Consider the following 24131-nt stretch of genomic DNA (forward strand, 5'->3'; position numbering starts at 1 on the left):
CATTTCTAGACCCCAAAAGACACTGAAGTAACGAACAGTTGTTCGCTCTCCCCACTTCAGTGTGTGGGACAAATCCTACACGAACTTGATTCCCCGAACCAAGTTGGCCAATCCAAGTTCCCCAGTGTATATGCCCCTTTAAACTATAAGGATCTAAACTATTAACTACTAACTAACTACTAACTATAAGGATTTAAACTATAAGGATCCGACCCGAACAATTTCGATCAAATGCAATTCAATATGGCGGCTTAAATGGCGAAAAATATTTCAAAAACAGGGTTTTCGCGATTTTATCAGAAACGGCTCCAATGATTTTGATCAAATTCATAATAAAATTCAAAATAGTCATTAATAAACTCATAATAACAAATTCATAACAAATTCATAATAGTCATTAATAAACTCTATCAACTGCCACAAGTCCCATATCTGTGAAAATTTCAGGAGCTCCGCCACAAAGTTTGATTTTAGATTCCCAATTATCAGGCTTCAGAAACAATTTAAACAAGAAATTTGGAATGGATTGAGCATGAAAATCTCTACAATTGATGTGCAGTGAAATTGTCAACTAACATCAAAAATAGGCTCGAGATTCGAGAAAATGTGATTATTCAAATGCAAACTTAATGAGAGAGGCAACTGTTGATTCAATTGAATCATTCACTGGAAGATAATAGCAGAATTGATCTCGTCAGCTGATCAATTCTAAATTATATTTTCGGAAATTCAACTCTTCGCCGGATACACACGAGGCGGTTTCTGTCAAAATTTTCATAACGGCAAGGAATGTTGTGTGAATTCGCCACACCACATTTTTTTGAATACTCTGGCTTCAACATTTCTTCGTTCTATTACTATTCCTAATTGCTTGAATTGTCAAGCTGATCCTTCGAATACTCACTACACAATTTCATTATTCAAATTAATGTTGTGCTCTGAGAACATTATTTTTTATTCGTCCTCAAACCTCAATACCAAACATAAAGAAACAGCATCATACTATAGTTCATAATAATTTATAGCAGATGATACAAATAATGAAATGTCGTTAAACGGGCAAGCGCCTTATTGAAAGTCCTAACGCAGACGAAACATTAATAATTACCAATGCCTTTGACAGGCTCTCTATCACTTAAGACCAATTGACTGGTGGCTGGGACAAGGGTGGTGAGTTGAGGACAATCAGAGTGCCACAATAACCATCCAATACTAATCTACATGAATTTAGTGAACGTCATGAAGACTGATGACAATTCAAGGAAGAAAAGGGTAACAATGATTATTGTGGTCAACCAATCGGATCGACGGTGGTATGTAGACATTATTTCAAGATACTATTACTTCTGGATATGGAGTGATGGCGGATCTAGTATGGAGAGATGCGGGCCTCTCAGTAAAGCCAGGTTTTCATTAGTAGATTTAGTGGTAGAGTTCCCTGGGCAAGTACTATACTCTGTAAAAATTAACATCAGACTTGGAGAATATGTCAACAACCAAGTAAGTAGAGTAGAGTGAGCTCCGTAGAGTTAGTATGCCAGTTACTAGACCACTAATATAAGGGCCGTTTGCACAGTGTAAGTTTGAGCTAAAGCTTAAACCAAATCTGGATTTTTTTTGGTTTAAACTACAATTCTGTTAGCGCAGTATCAGTTTGAACTCTGTATTGAGTTTAAACTCTGGGAAAGTTTAAACCTCCAAAACAGGAGGTTTAAACAAAATAATTTGAATTAACTAGACATCTGTAAGATTTGATGGGGAAACAAATAGTAAATTATTTTTCGATGGTTGTTTTTAATGCTTCTGTAGACGATAATAATTATTTAAGTTAAAGTGGATCATTATTTAAATGTAAAAATGATTATAATGCAGGATTTGATAGAAGTTTCTAATGCCATTGATAAAGATGACTGCTAAGAAATTTTGGATTGAGAAAAATTGGGCAAAAAACGAATCATTCAAATTTCTGGGATAATAGAGAATTTTAATGGGTATGCTTGAGTAAAGCAAGTGCCAATTTAATATTCGATTGAAAAAAACAAATGATAGAAAATAAGACAATATTTATCAGTGGTTTTTGATTAGAAAACATGCTTTTAATAACACATAACTGGGATATTTTGCTTTCGAGAGATTTCTAATAAACGAGGAAGACCGTAGTAGATTTAAGTAGATTTTTATAACAAAATAAGGTTTTTATCTTACATTCTATAATAGCCTATATTTTTTGGTACCAAATAAATATAAGTTAGAATTTGTTTCTAATAGGCATGCATTTCATCATTTTTTTTGAAGAATTTCTTGATCGCTTTCCACTTTAATTACCGTACAGTTTACAGTTCTGTGGATTTTGAACGAGGAAATAGTAGCTTCATAACCTTAATTTACTGATGGTTTGTAAACAAATAACAAATTTCCTGTAAAAATTAGCCTTCCTGATATTATAAACAATGACATTCTATTACCAACTTAACGCTTAACTAGTTTAACTTAAACTGGATTGAGAAAACCGATTCAAGTTTAAACTTTCAGATTAACTTAATCAAGTTTAGAAATCTATAATGTGCAAACGGCCCTAACTCTACTATACTTTGTTCAAATTAACTTCCGACTTGGGATGGACATGCGCAGCTGAGAAGGCAGACAGATGTAGGGATACAACGGCTGCTATTTTGCAATATTGTTTGCGCGGCTATCGGTCTCTAATAATTTCCAGTGATAATTCAAGCGCTCATGTTGAACTTTGGAAGTTTCCTCTCTGCAATCACAGACTCGACTGACTCTATTCAACAAATTGACAACTACGCTTCCACCTATGACTCAATCCATCACTGCAATTGGCTGATCTCCCTCCATTTCTGTGCACAGTAAATACCTCTAAGTCTGAAGAAGATTTGCACGAAGTATAGTACGAGGCTTGAAAGCTGTGTTGATAGAATGGTAATAATGATCAATAATCGCACATCAAGATCATTCATACTTTGTTCTTCATCCCGTTCTCTCTCTTCCTCTTGTCTGACCTATTTCTTCTGATCTTTGTACATTCTTTGTATTCCCATTATCATATTTTGCTGTTTTGTATTATATTACCCTCCGTTCTTCTTCATCTGCAATTTCGTTTTATCTCATCAAATCTTCACTAATTAATATAATTTGGAATCTGACAACTTTGTTTTGTGGGTAATGCTGACACTCACGTTGTAATTGTCACAACATGTTTCGTACTGATGGAAATAAATTGGTAGTTGCATTAATTTGTTCAAATGCTAATTAATAAATAATTATTATTGATCGAAAATCCGAATTAAATTATAAATGTACATTCGGGGAGATTCAAATAATTTGATGGTGATTCTCGTCAATAATAATTATAAATGTTTCGTACTTGAGCAACTTTTTTCAATGTACACCTCATTCGGGCTTATGCCTAGGGGTGCGCATTTTATTTTGCACTTTTCTATTTTTTTTAGTTTATGGTTATTTTATCTTATTCATGAAATTAAGTTATTTTTGTAATTATACATAAGGTAAATTATGTAAAAACCAATTTTTTTTGTCATAATTTTTGTATTGATGTGCAATATAAATGTATTTTGGATTGAAATTGATGTGCATCGAACATCTTGCCACAATATATAACCAATGTACCTAGAATACTTTTGTATACTAGGTTTCTTAATTATAAGGTTAGTGTCATAATTTTCCACAAAAAAAGTATTTCGATTCTAACTAATCAACATAAATTATCATTGAATTATTATAACATTATAATCACTACATACATTCCAAGTTATACTTTGAATGAGGTGAGGGGTGCCTCCAACACCCCAGAACCCCCCCCCCCTCGATCACAATACCTATTATTACTTCAGACAATACCTACTATAACTTGATAGTGATATACTTGAGAGTAATAGTAGGTATTACCCAACACCACCCCCAAAGTCAGCGCCAGTATATCAAAAGGAGTAGGCAAGGTCTATAAATACAGGTCATGACACAATCCAGTGATGCATTGCAAAATCGCCATTTCATGGGGTTCTAGTTCACCAATTTTCAAATTTATCAGCTATTATTATTATAGATTGAAAACACGATGTGTTATTTTGTTCAAGGAATATTGCTTGGCTTTGAATTGAAAAATAAATTGTTCCGACAGAATGATAATGTTTAGATTCCAACTAGGAACTGAATTGTAGCTTTTTAGATGTAATTAATCGGGAACTTAAAACTCTATTTGAAGTTTGCCTCGCATATTTCTGTCTTGTTCCACTGCCTTATGAATCATAATCCTTAAGTTACAAGAATAAGAACAATTTTTAATAATACATAAATGAATAATTGAAGCATTTATTATTGAAATTTCATTATTAAAAAATTGAAAACCTAAATTTACATTTTATCTGGAACAGGATATTGTTTTTAAAATGCATAATTTTGTTACAAGCAAATTGAATTGGATTGGATTTTCAAATGTACCGTCATAAAGACCCTATAAAATGGCCGCTCCATAAGGAACACGAATGTCATGACCTGTCTTCATAGACCTTGGGAGTAGGTATATAAATCGGAGTACCCTTTTTGAAATTATTTTGTGACACAATAAATTTGAAAATGGTACTCAGATTTATATTTTTATTTATATTCAAAAGTAGCCCTAATGAGAAAAGTCAATTTGATGGAGTAGGTATAGCCCTGTACTTTGCCTCCGAGACTTTGAAACAGCGTAATAGGCAAGGCACCGTATGGTTCGCGGGGTAATATTCACGGCTTTGCAAAAAATCAGGTTTCAGAGACCCTGAAGTCCTAGATGGAGGAAGCTCCCTACACACAGAGATTCTTCATGAATGAGAGAGTTTAAATGTATCGCCAACAATGGAGAGATCATGTTGAACGAATGTCAGCTGATAGGCTGTGTTTTGCCAAGAGGACGTAACTCAAGGTCACTCTAGATGAGTTCATCTAGAGTGGCCTTGCGTTACTTCAAAACGCTCCTTGTGTATCTCTTCAAATGCAACACGTTGCTTTTGAGAAGATTCGAAAGAGCATCTGTTGCTTATGGAAAGATACATTTTTGAAAATGTCTGATGTTTTCGAACAGGTAGTTTTGTAGTCTAGTTCAAAGCTATGTTCTTTCTCATGTTGAGATAGTCTTTAATGAAGCAGAAATATTCTGGTGAGCAAATCCATGTAGGCAAAATATCGCATCCCTGAAAATCATACGGTGACATATAGCCAAACTATCAATCCAACCTACATGTGATGCAAGCTTTATGCTTTCCAGCTATCAAAACGTTTTGAATAATACCAAAATTTTGCCATCTAAGAGCAGAAAATCTAACCCCCTTATCTAAATTTCACCTTTTAAACCTTTCTTTTCTATTATCTTCCAGGTTATGCTGAATATCGGGGAACCGAGCTATCTCCGTGAACCGGGGAAAATCTATTACGAAAGAGAAAATTATAATAATATATTCATAGTTCATACAGAAAGGTTCTATCTAATCACAGTAGTTTGAGATTAATTCCTAGAGGAATGCGAAACTTTCTCTCACGAAGGCCCGGTTGCCCAAAAGCAAGTTAAATTTTAAACCTGATTAATTTCACGTGAACCAAATCAGAGAAGATCGTTTCATAAAGATGGCTTTTCTGATTGGTTCTCCTGGGATTAATCAAGATTAAAATTTAACCGGCTTTTGTGCAACCGGCACTAAGTTCCTGATAGAATGATTGCAATAGTTCAACAGCTGAGTCATAATTTTGTCTGTCCCCCACACACATTCACTCGCTCACTCACTTCCATTAGCAACAGACGACAAAATTGTCAGTTGTTTTTCCAAGGATGAATTATAATTATTATCATTTTAATGTCCTTCAGCGAGTTTGAGACCTAGTGCAATCGTATTTTTATATTATAAACCTACTATGTTCTGAATCTCGTGAGAATCGTTAGAGCCGTTTTCGAGATCCAGTGACATACAAAGATAAATATAAACGTCTATACATATATAGACATATAAACAGAAATTGCTTGTTAAATAGTACAAGGTACTATTTTATACAGTTCGCCTATACGCCAGCACATGATTTTGAGGGATGAGATATTTTGTTTTTCACAAATCCAATGACGTGTCGTGACTGCCTTGTCGATTAGTCAAAATAGCAACTGACTTATCCACATTTCTTAGCTGCTCTTTTATCACAACTATATTAATACTAAGTTAATAACCTGTGAATCAATAATAACTGAATATTTTCTATATTTGTTCAGATATTTCTGTCCTAATTTTTGCTTGTTTCAAACGGTTGCTAAATTGATTGGCAGTCGTCGGTCGCAGTGGAGACACGGCCCATTTTATGCGACCAGCTTCTTGTGGTTCTCATGGAAGTGTTTACGCATGTCAGAAGGAAAACATATGAACACTCAAATTAGAATCAATTTTATTCATTCTCGGTCGTTGACCGCGGTCGCATCGACGGGTCGATGTCAAACGAGGCAAACGACAGAGTCCTGCGACAGTCGAGACCTACGACGGGAGAGGACTCCTGAAAAAGAGGCCTCAAATGTCGCCTGCGTTAGGCGACAGTAGAGGACTCTTCAATTTTCGTACACTCCCGACAGTCGAGGCCTACGACCGTAGAGGACTGTAAAACAGTCCTCTACTGTCGCAGGCCTCGACTGTCGTCGGTCTCGACTGTCGCGCCCCCGGATCGACGAATATCTTCAGACCACGTAATCAGAGGCCATGATCAGATTAATACGTGTGTTTTTCGATATGTTCTCGTGAACAGTTACACAGTTGTAGTTTTGGATACGATGGATCATCTTGTGTTTTCCAAGTTTGTGTTGTGGACAGTCAGTGTTCTTCTGATCTTATTAATTGAGTAAGAATTGAATTTCTACAATTTTTCATGTCACCTACTTTATTTCTACTTTTATTTCTAGGACAACTGATTATTTTTTTAACACAATAAAAATTGTCAAGTACCCTCTATTTTCTCACAACACAACTAGTTTCAACTTCTCAACACTTGAAAAAGGCTCTTGAAGTATTGGAAATATAGTGAGTTTCACGTTATAATGGCAGTGCTTGATTAGTAATGGTATTACTATCCTTTTCTATCATACAACAAAGCCGATAGCGCTATCTCTTTCTCGTTTTACTCTGTTGCCAGATCGGCTTTAAACAGTGTAGAATTAATAATCAATTAACAAAATATTTCATCTTAATTATGAAACTTCACTATGAAATTATCGAAAACTATAATTTCTTGCCTAATGAAATATAATTGGATATTTTAAACGAGAATGAACAGTTAATATTACATCAATAAACCAGTATCAGCTACCGTGTATTGAAGGCATTGACAAGAAAGAGGATCGGCGACGATGTTCTCCTCCCTTTCTCCACTGCCATTATAACGTGGACCTCAATATAGTGTTGTGTTTAAATAAAATTAAGGGCACCTGATAATTTTTAGTGTTTTTCTTAATTTATACATTTAATTGATTGTAAGTGATAAGATTCTGTGATCCGATTGTTCTCAGCTGGTAGTTATCGATAGCATAGAGAAACAATAGCGTAACACTTACACTATCGTTTCTCTATGTCGATAGCTAGTTGCTTCCCTTTCTTGATATTCTCATCAAGTCAGATATTTGAATAAAATTACCGAAAGTGTAAATTGATATGATTCTAACTTCTTTCAGAAAACTTGAAGTGGAGTTTTGTTTAATATAAACTTTATTTTTGTGACCACGTCAACACTCTGTTGAAATAATTTGGACCCAGAGCTTGGATATGACTGTAAGAAATCTCTTCAAATATGGGAGAATCTACTTTCATATGAAAATAACCCTATATTTGGTCATCTGAGTATTGAGAGTGATCAATAATTCAGAGAATAATACAGTGAAACCTTGATAATATTGACCACGTAATCAAACTGTACTTACGATCTCATATAAAATTTCTTTGCAAATTTCTATAGTTAGGCTTCTGAGTATTGAGTGTTGATAGGCAGCAGTTTTATCATATTATGATTGAATTTGAAAAAAGTGACAGCCACGATGATATAGTATTATGAAAGGTGAATCATTGATAAGGGTTCCATTACACCTACATAGTGACTGATGAGTCACTATTTATAACCTCGCTTACATTTCCTTGTTTATCATCACTAATTTCACTTCAGGTGAGCATATAGCCCTATCTCGATCTAGCATGTACTCATCATATTTGTCTACTCAAGCAAATTGTTCGATTTTAAATTATGCTTATCCTCCTTTATGTCTACTCTACTCAAGCAAATTGTTCGATTTGAAATTATGCTTATCCTCCTTTATGTCTACTCTACTCAAGCAAATTGTTTGATTTGAAATTATGCTCATCCTCCTTTATTAATATTTCTCCAAAAAACTCAAGATTAAAATCGAATGAAATTATGCATTGGATACATATACAGGGTGATTCATAGTTATGGTAAAATAATTTAATACGTAATAGTTGAGGTAAAAATAAGAAAAAAAGTTCATATAAACATATATCCATAAACGCTTCATTAGCGAGCTATACAGGGTGAAAGATTTCGCCCGGAATTCAGCTCCTCTGGTGAAATATACCGATGCTGAATTGTTTGGGGACTAGTTTTTGAAAAACTTATGCTGGATTCATATGTGAAAATATCTGAAAAATTGAATAAAACTAGTCTGGAAGCTGTAGTGTGAGTAGTTTTTGAGAAAAAAGTTGAAATATGCAAAAAATCTAAGTAGAAAGACACAGACTTCTACGTTTGATGCCCAATAACTTTCTTTAATGACCAGTAAACAAATAATTTTTCGCAATAAAAATTGTAGAGAATTTGATTCTGAAAAGGATTATGTAAGCTGTGTAAACTAAATTCATATAAAAGTTGAATAAAATGTATTCTTATGTAGTTCATTACACCACAAAAATTTGCTGTTTTATGAGGAGAGAACTAACTAATAACTCATAAGTTGTAGCTGATTGCAAATAAAACATGGATTTTAATAACAGCTGTTCCAAAACAGCTGATTTATTATGTTTTAAATAAGAAAATATTTAAAAGAAATTATCAGCTGAAAATTATTTTCAGAAATATTTTAGCTCACTGTTGAACAAAAAAAAATTGTAAGTTAGGCCTACTGTAACCGCGCTGTGTTTTTTGTTTAATCTATTAACCAGTTATTTGTAACCATTCCACTTTGCTTTTGTGTTAAGTGTTAACTTTAAAAAAATGGCAGGTAATCTTAGACATTATTCATACTCCGAATTAGCTGACTTGCATTTAATGTATGGAATTGGACACTACTGCAATAGTACTGAAGCAAGACGTTTGTATCAAGAGAACTTTCCTAACCGAGTATGTCCAAGTTCAAGGTTTTTTGCCACTATTCATCAACGTCTGTCTGAAACAGATTCTTTGATATCCAAAGAGCACATTTATGCAGGCAGACCTCCATCTATTATGACTGTTGAGTTAGAAGAACAAGTTCTTAATGAAATTTATGAACATCCAGAGAAGAGCACAAGAGAATAAAATTGTCAGTGCAGTTTAATGTCAATCAATCTATTATTTGGAGGATACTAAAATAGCAACAATTACATCCATACCACCTCCAGAATGTTCATACTCTATTTCCACGAGACTGTATTCTCCGTGCTGGTATTTGCCGATGGTTTTTAGTAAAACTTGCTAACCCAAACTTTTCAACAACCGTTTTATTTATCGACGAGGCACACTCTACAAGAACAGCTATCGTTAACGACCACAACCAACATATTTGGGCAGCTGAGAATCCTCATGCCATCAATCCTAATCTTCCACAACATCAGTTTTCAGTAAACATTTGGGCAGGAATCATAGGAGATCATCTACTTCTGTTCGAGCTTCCTCCCAGGCTCAATAGCATAATCTACTGGTCTTTCGGTATAAGTTCAATGTCATTTAGATATGCTACTTTCATAAAAAGACGGGGTCACATCAAATCAAATAGATCATATTTTGATCGATAAAAGACACTGTACTGATATAACAAATGTGGAAAGCTGTAGAGGGGCTGATATAAACTCAGACCACTATATGGTCAGGATTGGTTGTAGACAGCGTATCGCAGTGACAAACAATAAGAGAGCAAAAACGCAAGCTCGTTTTGATGTGGCAAAACTGAAAGAAGAGGCGGTGTCACACAGATATGAGGAATGCTTGAAGAACTATCTGGAACAGAAAGAGCATGCATGGAACACTGAGGGAGTAGAAGGGAAATGGAGTATTCTGAAGGAAAGTGTGATTGGAGCTGCAAGGGAAGTTGTTGGCTCTAGAAAGAAGGAAATTCAGGCTCGCTGGTTTGATGAAGAATGCATAACTGCAATTGAAAGACGAAATAGGGCCAGAATGAAAATGATCCAGAGAAAAACACGGGGAACTGTGGAAGATTATAGATCAGAAAGGAGGATAGCGGATAAGTTATGTAGAAGAAAGAAAAGAGCATATGAGAAGCAGCAGTTGGAGAGTATAGAAGAGCATTATGGCAGAGGAGAGATGAGAAAGTTTTACAAAAAAATAAGAGAAGATAAGAAAGGGTTTCAACCCAGGCAGTGTACTGCAAGGATAAATTAGGAAATATGATAGGAGATGAACAAGGAATAAAGAGGAGATGGAGAGAACACTTTGATGAAGTCTTGAACCATGGCCAACAAGAAACTGAAACTGCTTATGATGATGTGAGAACGGTACAAGAGGAAGTGGGTAGACCAATGCTTAATGAGGTGAAAGAGGCTATCAAAGATCTTGCAAACAATAAGGCCCCTGGGTTAGATCTAATAACGGCAGAACTTGTTAAAAAAGGAGGGGACATGTTTGTACAGAGGATGCATGCTCTAATCAATGAAATATGGTTAGAAGAAAAAATGCCAGAAGAATGGAGCATTGGTATAATTTGTCCAGTTCATAAAAAGGGGGACAAAATGGAGTGCCGAAACTACAGAGGAATCACCCTACTGAGTATTCAGTAAGGTCAGGAAGATCAACAGTCGACCATATCTTCACAATCAGGCAAATTCTGGAAAAATGCTATGAGTTTGATGTCAACGTGCATCAGATATATATTGATTTCCAACAGGCATATGACACTATCAGTAGGGTGAAAGTGTATGAGGCACTTAGAGAGTTAAATGTCCCCACAAAGCTGATCCGTCTCATAAGTATGACGATGAAAGGAAGCAGAGCTGTGGTCAAGATTGATGGAAGTGTTACAGATGATTTTGAGGTGAGAAGGGGACTGAGGCAAGGAGATGTGCTGTCAACCATGTTATTCAATGCAGTGCTGGAAAATATTATCAGAAAGGTAACCACCAACAACCCCGGGGGCACACTCTTCAACCGGATGTGCCAATAATGGCTTATGCAGATGACGTGACCATACTAACAAGAAACAGGAGGGAACTGACAGAGATCTATGAAAAGCTGGAACATGAGGCAAGAGAAGTAGGCCTGGAAATTAATATGCAGAAAACTAAAGTGATGGTTATGTCCAGGAGGCCAGTGAATGATGGAACACAGATACAGTTATCAGGTAGAACCTTTGAGAAAGTGAAATCATTCAAGTATTTGGGCACCCTAATAACGGAAGAGAATAATGTAGCAGGAGAAGTGGATGCTAGGATAATGTCCGGAAATAGGGTGTATTTCGCCCTGCAGAATATCCTGAAGTCCAAAATGTGTCAAAAAAAGGCAAAATAAAAATTTACACAACAGTTTTAAGACCAATAGTGACATATGGGGCCGAAGCTTGGACATTGACTACACGAGAAGAAGGTCTGCTTCAGAGATGGGAAAGAAAGATTTTAAGAAGAATTTTTGGAGCAACCAAGGAAAATGAAATATGGAGGATGAGAACAAACGAGGAACTAGGAAGATTGTTCGAAGAGACCAGTATTTTATCTGTTGTGAAAAGTATGAGGCTGAGATGGGCTGGTCATGTGTGCAGAATGCCGGAAGGGAGGGTGCCAAGAATGGTGCTGGAAGGCAAACCCGGAGGAAGAAGATTACAAGGAAGACCAAGAAAGCGGTGGGTTGACGATGTGGAAGAGGATTTGCGCAGACTGGGTGTAAGAAGATGGAGAAGAACAGCAGAATGTCGAGAGGGGTGGAAGGATGTGGTTGTGAAGGCTAAGGCTCTACATGGGCTGTAGTGCCAATAATGATGATGATGATGACTTTCATAAAAAAAACTTTTCCTAAAAAACCGAATATTTTATTTGCAATCAGCTACAACTTATGAGTTATTAGTTCTCTCCTCATAAAACAGCAAATTTTTGTCGTGTAATGTACTACATAAGAATACATTTTATCCAACTTTCATTTGAATCCTTTTCAGAATTAAATTCTCTACAATTTTTATTGCGAAAAATTATATGTTTACTGGTCATTAAAGAAAGTTATTGGGCATCAAACGTAGAAGTCTGTGTTTTTCTACTTCGATTTTTTGCATATTTCAACTTTTTTCTCAAAAACTACTCACACTACAGCTTCCCGACTAGTTTTATTCAATTTTTCAGATATTTTTCCATATGAATCCAGCATAAGTTTTTCAAAAACTAGTCCCCAAACAATTCAGCATCGGTGTATTGCACCAGAGGAACTGAATTCCGGGCGAAATCTTTCATCCTGTATAGCTCGCTAATGGAGCGTTTATGGATATATGTTTATATGAACTTTTTTTCTTATTTTTACCTCTACTATCACGTATTAAAATATTTTACTATAATTATGAATCACCCTGTATAAATGAGACAATGATGTTTTGGAATCACTGAACGCGGTTAATCAGATTCCGTATTAAGTTTTCTCTCAAAAAGTTATTTTAGCTACAGCTCTGAGGAATCGCTCTAGCTCATATACAGAGTGGGTGAAAAGTCCGAGAACAGCTTAATATATCATTCTTGATGATAATTTGACGGTGGGTGTGATTGGGGATCCTACTCAAATTGAAAATACTACTTTACTATGACTTTAAAAATCTGGTCCGCCATCTTAGATCCGCAATTTTGAATGCAACTTTATTTTTTTAAATTGGAAGGTGGTCATGCGATACATGATTTCAATACGGGATTTCAAGACAAAATGAATGGCGAAAACCGCATATCAATATCTTAAACCGTTCCGTAGATATTCTCATTATTAATCAACACTATTCAAAGCAGAAAGGGAAGAAAAAAGTATGAGAACGGCTTATCGTATCTCATGAAAAATGTGATTTCGAGGTGGGTGTGATTGGGGATACTCAAATTGGAAAATCCACTTTACTATAACTTTAAAAATCTGGTCCGCCATCTTGGATCCAACATTTTGAATGCAACTTTTTTTTAAAAAAAGGAAGGTGGTCATGCGATACATGATTTCGAAACGGAATTTCAACACAAAATGATTGGCGAAAACCGCACATCAATATCTCAAACCGTTTAGAAGATAGTCATATTATTAATCAATACCAATTATGTATGTATATCATTTCTGATTTGCATGGTATTGTTTAATAATGTGAATATCTTTCAAACGGTTCGAGATATCAATGTGCGTTTTTCGCCATGTATAATCCAATACTTCCCTTTATTTTGTAGATATGTGATCGCGTCATCTACCGTATCATTGATTGATGAAAACTTGACTGTCCGAGCATTAGGCTCAATTTACTCGTAAACGGTGCGTCTGACGGGAAAATATAACTGAACAAAATGTGTTTAGAATTGTGTTGTTCATCTAGTTCATTCATCAAAAGGGCTTATTATTCATTTTTTCTCTGTTCTCAATCAACTCGAAAAAAATTGTCCTTAAAATACCAAAGATGGTGAATATCTTCCGAACCGTGCGTTTGACTGGAAAATGTTACTGAACCAAAAGTGCTTAGAATTCAATTCTACAACCTAACCAGTAAAAATTGCTTGATCCCTCCTCCCCGCGCCACGGGGGTGTAAGTTGTGACAACTGGTGCTCCGTAGGTGACAAGTAGTCAGGGTGACATTCCACGAGAAAATAAATTAATGGCGAAAACCGCACATTGATATCTCAATCAGTTTGTTGATGTGAAAGTTATTATGTTGTATTTGTATATCAACCAGCTGAAATTATGTGTCAGTGCATGTAGATCTGTTTGTGTGATAGCTTCCAGATATCATCAGCTGAAGTTATGAATGAATGGGAAAACTGTCGTAATTGCATGCAATGAAATCTTTAGCTGACTAAATGATAAATCACAACAATTATTTTTCTTATGCACTTTCAATGCTATTTTTATATCCTGGAAAAGGACGAAGGAGTGAGTCAATTTTATTGTCTAACGAACTTTACCTGTAAAAAGGTTAGAAGAATACGTGTTTAAATTTGAAGCTGATTGATCAATACTGTCTGGAGTTATTGTAGGACATACAAACATACTGACAAAGACTTTGGCCTTCAATAAGGCAAAGGGAGAACGCACTAACGCTCGTTCAACAATCACCAACATCTCTTTTTCATGGTAATTTCCAGGAAAGGGGATTCCAAAACACTTACGATGTCATCTACTGGCAATGATTACATACTGAAAATAAATTGGGATATTCCTGGAGGTAGAGCCGACTCTGTCATACCCCTTACAGCAGGAGTACCAAAACAGAAAAATAATATAATGTGAGTACTCCTATCGATCTTTGCAAAATTGAAGAAATTACCAATTCCAGTCAAATGTTCGTTTTTCAGGAAACAGCCCCGAAAGAATTTTTCTCGACGGTTTTATATGTATTTTGGGGCGCTGAATTTGAATCTGCAATTTGCTGACTCGCCAGGGGGCGGCTTTACCCCCACAACCCCCAAAATTTCGGAATTTTATAAATTTGTTTATTTAATCTCGAAAAACTCCAGGTTCCCTACAAAATTGATGATAAAAAATTTCCAATAGAGTTGTTGCGCAGGACTAACATTTTTGATTCCGGAGCTACGAATCTTCAAACAAGGGGTATTTTTCTAAAGGGTTTTCAAAATTATGCAAACCTACCACTTCTACCATATACAACTTGGATCTTTTTCCAGTAATGATAAAAAACCACACATCACGTGAAAGAAAAATCAATTCTGAACAGTATTTCTCAGGGGTTTTCAAATTCAGTAGTTGTGGGAGGGGAATACACCCAAAAATAGAAAATCATGTCCTACAGCCAAAATACAAATTTTCCATTATAATACCTTTTCAAGGCCTTCCCAACAAAAAACCATATTTCGACTAAAATCATCTTATGAATGTTATGTTTAATGAGAATCACCCGTTAGATATACTTAATTTCAGTATTTCCTAGTGTTGGTTTGGTTGGGGGGGGGGTTCACACATAGGGATACGTCAAGGACCAAAACTTTAAACACTTATAACTTCTGACAAAATTATCAGATCTCCTCGTACTACAGCTCTTCAAGGCGGTTCACAATCTTGTACATAACTGAAATTAGATAAAAAAATAGAAAATTCCTCATTGAGTGTATATTAGCCCATATTCACCATACACAAAAAATGACCAATTTCTATATTCAAAACTGTGTTTCTCGGTAACCCGAAATGATACAAAATGGTACTGCTTAAAATGCTTACCCTTACACCAAACTGACAATCTCTGGTTAGTAGCGTCTATGACTATAGACAGAACTATTTGACTTCTTTCTATATTCAATGGTAGCGCTCATTTTATAGTAAGCCATAGCGGCCAGCCATTCTACATTCCTGACCGGCAATTAGGAGGTACTGGGTTCGATTCCCGGGCTGACAAATAATTTTTGAATAATAGCGCTCATCGAAATTCCATGTAGCTGTTCACTCTGTTGTCAATATTTGCAGTAGCATAAGTCTTCGGGGTGAATTACAGCATTAAATTTGGATTTTCGTTTAATAATAATTATTAATTCATCAGCATTTGAATAAATGCAACATCTTAGTAATTTCAATCTGTGGACTGAATCGTATAAAATGAGCGCTACTATCCAGAGGATTGTCAGTTTGGTGTAAGGGTAAGCATTCCTGACCGGCAATTATGAGGTACCTACTGGTTTCGATTCCCGGGCTGACAAATAATTTTTGAATAGTAGCGCTCATCCAGTTTCCATCTAGCTGTTCACCCTGTTGTAGTTCACCCTGCTCTTCACCCTATTTGCAGTAGCAGAAGTCTTCGGGGTGATTTACAGCATTTATTTTGGATTTTCATTTATTATAAATTCATTAGCATTCGAATAATTGCAACATCTCAGTAATTTCCATCTGTAAATAATTCAATGTTCTACAAACCTATGACAAGTACTCATTTTTACTATGTAAAACGCACTGTATGCTTTGTAGCTACTTTTTAATGTTGTTTAATCCTGAATGATGAAAATGATTGGAACAGTCTGTAGAAGCTTATTTTTTTCAACAGTTGCACCCAATTTTCGCAAGGGCAGGAAGCAGAAAAGGATAGAGGTTACATGGAAGCTGATGAGGGAGCAGAGTCAAGTAATGAAAGAGAGAAAAGAGTTAGAATACAGAGCCGGAGAAACCAGTTTACGCATGTGCTAACAACTATTATGCAGAGTCATCCAAAATTATCAATAATTGTCATGGATAAGGAAAAAAAACGTGTGAAAAACGTGAAAGTGAAAGTAGTGATTTCTACTTGCATTGTTCATGAGGTGAGGCAACTCAACATTCAAAGAATCCCTCAATAAGTTGAAGACTATTGTAGATATAATACTGTAACTTTCAGGATAAGTTATTGATCGAATGCTCTACCTTTTGACATGCACAACTGAATTTCAACCCCTAATAAGGGGGTGACTTAGAGGTTGTAACGCGAATATTTAAAATGTAAACACTGATTGTGTGATGAATAATTTTAAAGGCCCTTTTAAAACAAGAAAGGTGACATCAACAAAAATGTCCTATGATACTTGTATCCAAAATGGCGGCTGATTGAAGTTTCCATTCCTTTAGCAATAATTTCTTTGAAAACTAAAAATTACAATCAGCCGCCATTTTGAATAAAAGTATCATAGACAATTTTTATTGATGTCATATTTCTCGTTTTGAAAAGGACTTTGAAATGATGTACCGCAAAATGGGTGTTTACATTTAAAATATTTGAGTTACAACCCCTCATTTCTTCAAAAGCTAAAAATTCAATCAGCCGCCATTTTGGATACAAGTAACATGAAACTTTATTATTATTGATGCCATATTTCTTGTTTTGAAAAGGTCTCTGAAATGATGTTTCACACAATGGGTGGTTACATTTAAAATATTCGAGTTACAACCCCTAAGTCACTCCCTTATGAGGGGTTGAAATTCAGTTGTACGTCAAAATGTAGAGTATTCGAACAATAACTAATCCTGAAGGTAACAGTATTATATCTACCACAGTCTCTAACTTATTGAAGGGTTCCCATAGATATGACTCACATGGAACATAGACTAGCTTGGAACATTGACTCTTGGCGGCTGTTTTCCAATGTCTTTAACAAGAGGAGCGCATGGCTGATTCTTATGCTAACTAAGCTCATGACGTCACACCTAACATCCGGGCGTGACATCATCTAACCTAACTTCTGCGCGTGACATTATCTCACCTTACTTTTGAATTAGAAAAGTATTTGACTTGGAAAAATTTCTTGACATTATTTTTCGGACTTGGAGAATTGTTTGACTTAAATAAACTCCGACTTGGAAAAATGTTTTAATTTAGGAAAAAATTATATTGAAACGAGAGAAAATAGAAGAACATTTAGATGAATAAAAACGGGTTCTTCTTCAAACCCGTACTTTTTTATATTGAAATTGATTGGTTTGACACTAAGGGAGTTTTGAAAGATCAACCTTTCACAACTCATGCACTGTTACTTCCAGTGTCACTTTTCAGTTTCACTTTCACATTTTGAATCTGCTATAACATTTATACGATTTATTGTAATATAGTATTTTTCTTTCCAGTCTACTCAATGTAGTAGAGTTGTCAATAAGGTGCAGAGCTAGAATGTTCTGGTGATTATGTAGTCTCTTCATGGATTCTTTGTTATCATGAAATGGACTGCTTCCAACTTCAGATCTCTGTGGAGGTCTTACTTTTTGACAAAGTATGGAGCTTCCTCGATACCTGCTTGCTCTGAGATTTCTGGATGTTGTTTATGTTACTTCTCCTTGAACAGCTCCACAGCTGGATGCCATACAACCACACATGCCGAGAAACCTGTTCATGAGATAGTAATTTATTGTGGGTTGGATGACTCGAATTTCTCCCCAATAACCAGATATTTTTCTCGCGCCACTCTCGTGCTTCGGATGGTCATGTTAAGGCGTCGGTCCCAGCTGCCTAAAAAGCAGTCATTGGGTCATGTCAGAGGCCCTGAAATTGATCAGTTGCGACCTGAAAACTCTGACACCAGACCTGAGCCAGCCAGGTCACTCGATATTATTATTACCAGTTGATTTTTTAGTACAGTATTTGAAATCTGGACTACACAGCTCTGATAGCAAAGGATGGACTGTATAATAATAAGTTAAATATCCAAGTACTAATAATCTTTGATGATGAGTTGACTTTTACTACTGATTCAAGAGTTGTAAATGGATAAAGAAAATATGTATAAATAACAGAGAGCAACACTGACCAGTTATTCCCTCTGACATCAGTACTAAGCCTTTTTGGAAATGATTTATTAAGGTGCAAGATGCAAATCAGGATGGACAGAACCTTGATTACAGACGGGTTACTGTAATTTATCTGGCTTTCGCAATTTCCATCTACAGAATATTTTCCTTACATCCGAAAATCCACAAATCAGACAGTATGGTACTATTTCAATACTACAAATTATCAGATGCTGATTTTACAATTTTTTTCACACACATTCAACATTAAAAACAGAAAGTTCTCGGGTTTCAACTCGAGCACAATTCACAACATGATGACCAAGTCTCTCATAGAAAGCCGGGGATAGGAAAAGGTAGAAAAAACACACACTGCACAGAATCAAATAGCGCTTTCTCGGCTAAAAGTCAAAACAAAAGCAGCCATGTTCTTCGATGGTAAATTCAAACAACTGGCGGGACCAAAATCCAATTCTCCTTTCTTTTTCTTTACGTTCGACTTCCAACGCAGTGTCATCCTAAGATACCGTACTTGGCGTCATTTGCAAATGATCTGTGTTGTTCATTCTTATTGGGACATACAAATGATGCCTGCTTGTGGAGACATCATGTGAGGATTCAACCTGATCCGCCAAGTTCTAGTCCATTTCTCTATGTTCTTGATGGCTTCTTGTGCTTTACTTGTAGCTATCTTATTAGTTCTTCCAACTGCTGAGACAGCTGCGATTTAGACAAAATGTTTGGGCTATCATTCTAGGCTATCGACTGATAGCCCAGTGTAAGTCGATGTAGCCCAGTGGCTAAGTTAACCATTGACTAATGAGATTTAAGAATAAATAATCGGTGCTCGGCGCTCCAAATATCTTTCTATCAAACTCTTGTTTTTAGTTACGTATTCACTTCGTGACAATTTATAAAACTCATTGAATTTGCATGCTTATCATGTATTTTCATATCCAGCCTATCTGTGATTTCACAGGAAGCATTCGCATTCCATGAGATAAGAAGAATATTCACAGTAGATGGTGAAGTGAAGACTGTTGAATACGATGATGTTAAAATCAAAGATGTGGTGAACATAGAACCTGTTACTTCCCAGTCTGGACGGAAATCAATGAAAATTACTGCAAGAACCTACAGTAAATATCAAGATTGGTCGAACGCTTATATTTATGGTAAGCAGAGAATGATAATAACAGTCATTTTTTCATTGGCTTAGACCTTATAGGCCTAAGTATGAGATCAGAGTTCGAGCTATGATCAACAAAAGCCATCGGGGGAGATTTCATCATACTTGGGTCTTTAGGGTGAAAATTGATTGAGCTAAAATGTATAATAATATTCCCTGGATGAACAATGTTTGGAAAATTATTTATTGATTATTAATTTATTAATAATTCATTTATTTATATCAATCCGATCACATCAACCAGAAAATACCCTAGGGTAATGATCATGTAGTGATGTTGCAGTACACAAAAACTGATGTGGCGCACGCACACAACTTTCCTTGCCGTTATGAAAATGTCCATCATAATTTTAAAATCAATCAGCTGACGAGATCAATTCTGCTATCTCTCCCAGTGAATAATTCAATAGAATTAACCTGGTACCTTGAATACATTCTAGGTGCATTGGAATCAACATTTGCCTCTCTCATTAAGTTTGCTTTCGAATAATCACATTGTTACTGAACATCAATTGTAGAGATTTAGACAAATCCATAGAGTAAGTGCATTAAATATATATGTCAGTTTACTCGCGAAAACTCCAGCACTTAACCTAGGGCCGCAGTGCAGGATGGTTGCTCACAGCTTGGCGTTGTTGTCATTTGAGATGGGTGTTTGGCTTGGAAGTGTTTCGGTCGCATTGCAGGATGACTGTTAAAGGTTGCCGGAAGATCAACAGCTGGGTTTTTTTCGTTATTTTTCGTGATAGAGAAATTCTGATTGCAGATTCGTTCTCAGCGACCCCAAGTTTAGCCTGAAGGCTCAGAATGTCAACAATGTTTTTAAATAATAAAAAATCATCATGAAAAGTAATTAATATGGTAGTACACCACGTTTCTGGAAACTTTTTACTGGTGACTGGAGTTATTATTGACACACAAAAATCAAAATAATCGTGAGAAAGAAAACTGCTGATGAACGCGAATAAGACCGTCACTCCATTGTTCTATTGTCTCGGCTACTTGGCTGAGCCTGGCTGGAGGGATCAAATAACCGACTGGATTGATCTTTCGTCTGTCCGCTAGGCGGAACTACGCCGACCATTTCTGAGTGGAAGATGTTACTGCGGCCGCTCGCATTCCCACCAACGCTGCTATTATTTGCTGTCTCAGCGCCTAGTCCGATTCAGCCAAGCAACCAGCCTGCACTGCGGAGCTAGGTTGCACCTAGCTCCGCAGTGCAGGCTGGTTGCACTGCGGAGCTAGATTCAGAGCGTGCGAGGAGCTTGGTTGTCGGGTTCGGTGAGGACAACCAAACTCCTTGCACGCTAGCGTCAACTAGTCTACCCGACAGTAAATCCCCTACTGGTCTAGAGGGGACTAGTAGTTGTCGGGACCGTGGACGATAACTAAGCTCCTCGGACGCTGACGACAACCAAGCTCCCCGTCAGTAAAGCTCCTCTCTCTGGAGCTCAGTTGACGCCGTCAGTAAATCCCCTCTAAAGTGGTTCTAAAAGGAGCTTTACTGTCGGGGAGCTTAGTTGGTGCGTTATACCTCAGTTAATATTCGCCCAATCTTGAAACATTAGGTACCAATCGATAGGTAATTGAATTTAGTAAAAAAAGTTATTCCTGCACATGCTTTGTAAAACCAACGGTTTCTGAGTTATTCAGAAACAAAATTTTTAATGGCCGCCATTCTATTTTATGAATTTGAAAAATTATCCCAATTTCTTTGTAGCTTTGTCTAGTTGTTATAAATGATTGTGTAAAGTTTCAATTTCATATGTTCAACCATAATTACAGAAAAAAATAATAAGTGAAAAAAGCAAAATGGCCGCTGTGTGAGTAACTGAAGACTTGCGGACAATTTAAATATTATATTTAGATATGATTCTCACCCAGGATAGTTCATAAGGGCTTCTGATACATTGCAGATGGACCTCTGCTGAATGCAAGAATTGTTCCAAAGGAAAGCACCACAAGCAGATCGACATCAATTGGCTTTCTCATCAAAACGTGCTTCACAGGGAATGGAGGAGAGGAAACTGGCAATAAGGCAGCAGAAGAGAGAGCAAGCAATAATAAGGGTGGGAAAGAAGGAGACGGTGGTTCGGGAGAAGAAGGAGAAGGAGGAGAAGTTGAAGAAGAAGAAGAAGAAGACATCACGTTGGATTTCAAAATCCTTAATAAATAATTGAATAATTATTATTTTAATTATCATTATCATTTTCTATTATTATTGATTATGTATATTAGACGTATGTGATAAATGTAAGCTATTACTATTTTATGATTACTCTAATTTGTAAACTGTCATAATGTCAAGTGAGAAAAATTTGAATTTCACTTTTTTCTTCTTTAAGCCTTTGGTGTTGCAGTTTTCTTATCTTTCAATTGAAAATTCAAGAAACAATTCTCATGAAACTTTCAGAATAAGGTGTGGGCTTAAGCAACTATTTGCTGAATTTCAACTTTAATAATAATAATAATAATTTTTCTGGATGTCGGACGACACATCCAGAGGAGTTTATTCATAAATTCATACATACATAACATTATATTACATATTTTTTAATATAACAATATTCAGGGTTTAGAAAATGATACCTCACTATATAATATATGTGTCGAGGTTATCATCAAATGAATACTAATTTATGCTACAACAGATAATACAAAAATTCCAAAAAATCTAAAACTATATCTATCATCCTAAGCATCACCTAGTACGAAGATACTAAACCGAGGTACTATTTTCTACCTATAAATTACCTTACCTTAAAAGAATACTACTTAAATCTAAATCCTTCTTACTATTAGTTCCTCACTACTTTGTATCCCAATACTGAATAACTAATATCTAATTTTTCTTTTGAAGCTATTGAAAATTTCCTCTCCTTTGATTTCTAATGGTATAAGATATTGTAGGCCCTAAATATCCTAGTGATCTTTGCCCAAATGCTGTATTCATCATTGGTACTTCTTGGTTGTAACGTTCTCTTATTCTAGTATTATGGCTATGATTTATGATATGGTTCCTTTTTTTATGTTTTTTCATATACCCTAATAACAACAATATATACAATTGCCTAACGCTGAGTACTCTATTTTCTATAAATAATTCTACAGTTGGAAACCGGATTTCCCTGTTTCCCATTATTTTCAAAATGCGTTTTTGGGTTTTAAAAAATGGATCTATAAAACTGAAGTTAGCTGCACCCCAAACTAACAGACCGTACCTTAAAAGAGATTCAACTAATGTTAAGTATACAGTTTTTAACATTTCTTTGTCTATGATACGCCTTAATTGATAGCATTTGTATATAAGCTTCCTCATTTTGGCAGTTGTATGTGCTTGTTCCATTTCAATAAATCATCTACTATTATTCCTAAATACTTTATATTGTCAGAGCGTTCTATTAGTGGGCAATTACAATTATTGTTACTATTTCTATCACAATTATGAAGCTTCATTGTTGTCATGTGTGGTTTTGTGCTATTTGTTTAAGAAAAAGCTAAAAATTTTGTTTTTTCTGAATTTAATGACAATAAATTATTTCTTAACCAACTAGTGATTTTTGTTAATTCTATCGCTGCTGTTTGGAACACTTCTTCCCAGTTTTTTCCTTGAAAAAGGAGTGCTGTATCGTCAGCAAAGGCTATAACTCTACCTTGAATTTGAATGGAGCACAACTCATTTGCAAAGATCGAATACAAAATTGGTCCTAAAACTGTTCCTTGAGGTATTCCAAACTTCATGGAACCCTCTGCACTCATATGGTTCTCAACCTTTGTTTTTTGCTGTCGATTGCTGAGGTAGGATCTGAACCATTCAAGTGGCACTCCTCTTATACCTATTGCCTCAAGCTTTTTTATTAATAAGTCATGGGAAACAGAGTCGAAGGCCTTTGCTAAATCTAAAAATACTGCTAGACATTTATTCTTTTCCTGTAAATTGCTAGTTACAAATTTTGATAATTATTCTAGTACAGCTAATTATGTACTTATACCTTTGCGTAAGCCAAATTGGTTAGGAGAAAGAATATTATTAATTTCTAAAAAGCTTATTAATCTTGATTTAATTAGTTTTTCTAAAATTTTTGATACATTGCTAATCAGTGAAATAGGTCTATAATTACTAATACATCTCACTTGACGATCATGGAATGCGTTCATTTTTCCCACAAAGTGAGCCTATATCAATACTTAATTCCAGGAAATACAGTGGAGCACCGATTATCCGGACTAATTAATATATGACAGTGTTCGCTTAACTGATAATCCGGAAAATAGATTTTAACT

General features: G+C 35.7%; 1 protein-coding gene across 3 annotated transcripts; it reads left to right on the forward strand.

Annotated features, from left to right (window-relative positions):
• Positions 1–1323: 1323 nt before the first annotated feature.
• LOC120353073 lies at positions 1324–23772 on the forward strand. 3 transcript variants are annotated; one of them, XM_039435613.1, is made up of 5 exons: positions 1324–1500; positions 14551–14691; positions 16455–16707; positions 19638–19833; positions 21764–23398. In XM_039435613.1, the coding sequence occupies exons 1-5, from the start codon at positions 1487–1489 to the stop codon at positions 22021–22023; spliced, it is 864 nt and encodes a 287-aa protein (XP_039291547.1). In that variant the 5' UTR covers positions 1324–1486; the 3' UTR covers positions 22024–23398. The 3 variants fall into 3 exon arrangements, with proteins under 3 accessions (XP_039291547.1, XP_039291545.1, XP_039291548.1); XM_039435611.1 differs by lacking the exon at positions 1324–1500 and adding an exon at positions 6664–6885 and having other exon boundaries at positions 21764–23772; XM_039435614.1 differs by lacking the exons at positions 1324–1500; positions 14551–14691 and adding an exon at positions 6752–6885.
• Positions 23773–24131: the final 359 nt, after the last annotated feature.

This window comes from Nilaparvata lugens, chromosome 9, assembly GCF_014356525.2.
Source record: "Nilaparvata lugens isolate BPH chromosome 9, ASM1435652v1, whole genome shotgun sequence".
Taxonomy (NCBI): domain Eukaryota; kingdom Metazoa; phylum Arthropoda; class Insecta; order Hemiptera; family Delphacidae; genus Nilaparvata; species Nilaparvata lugens.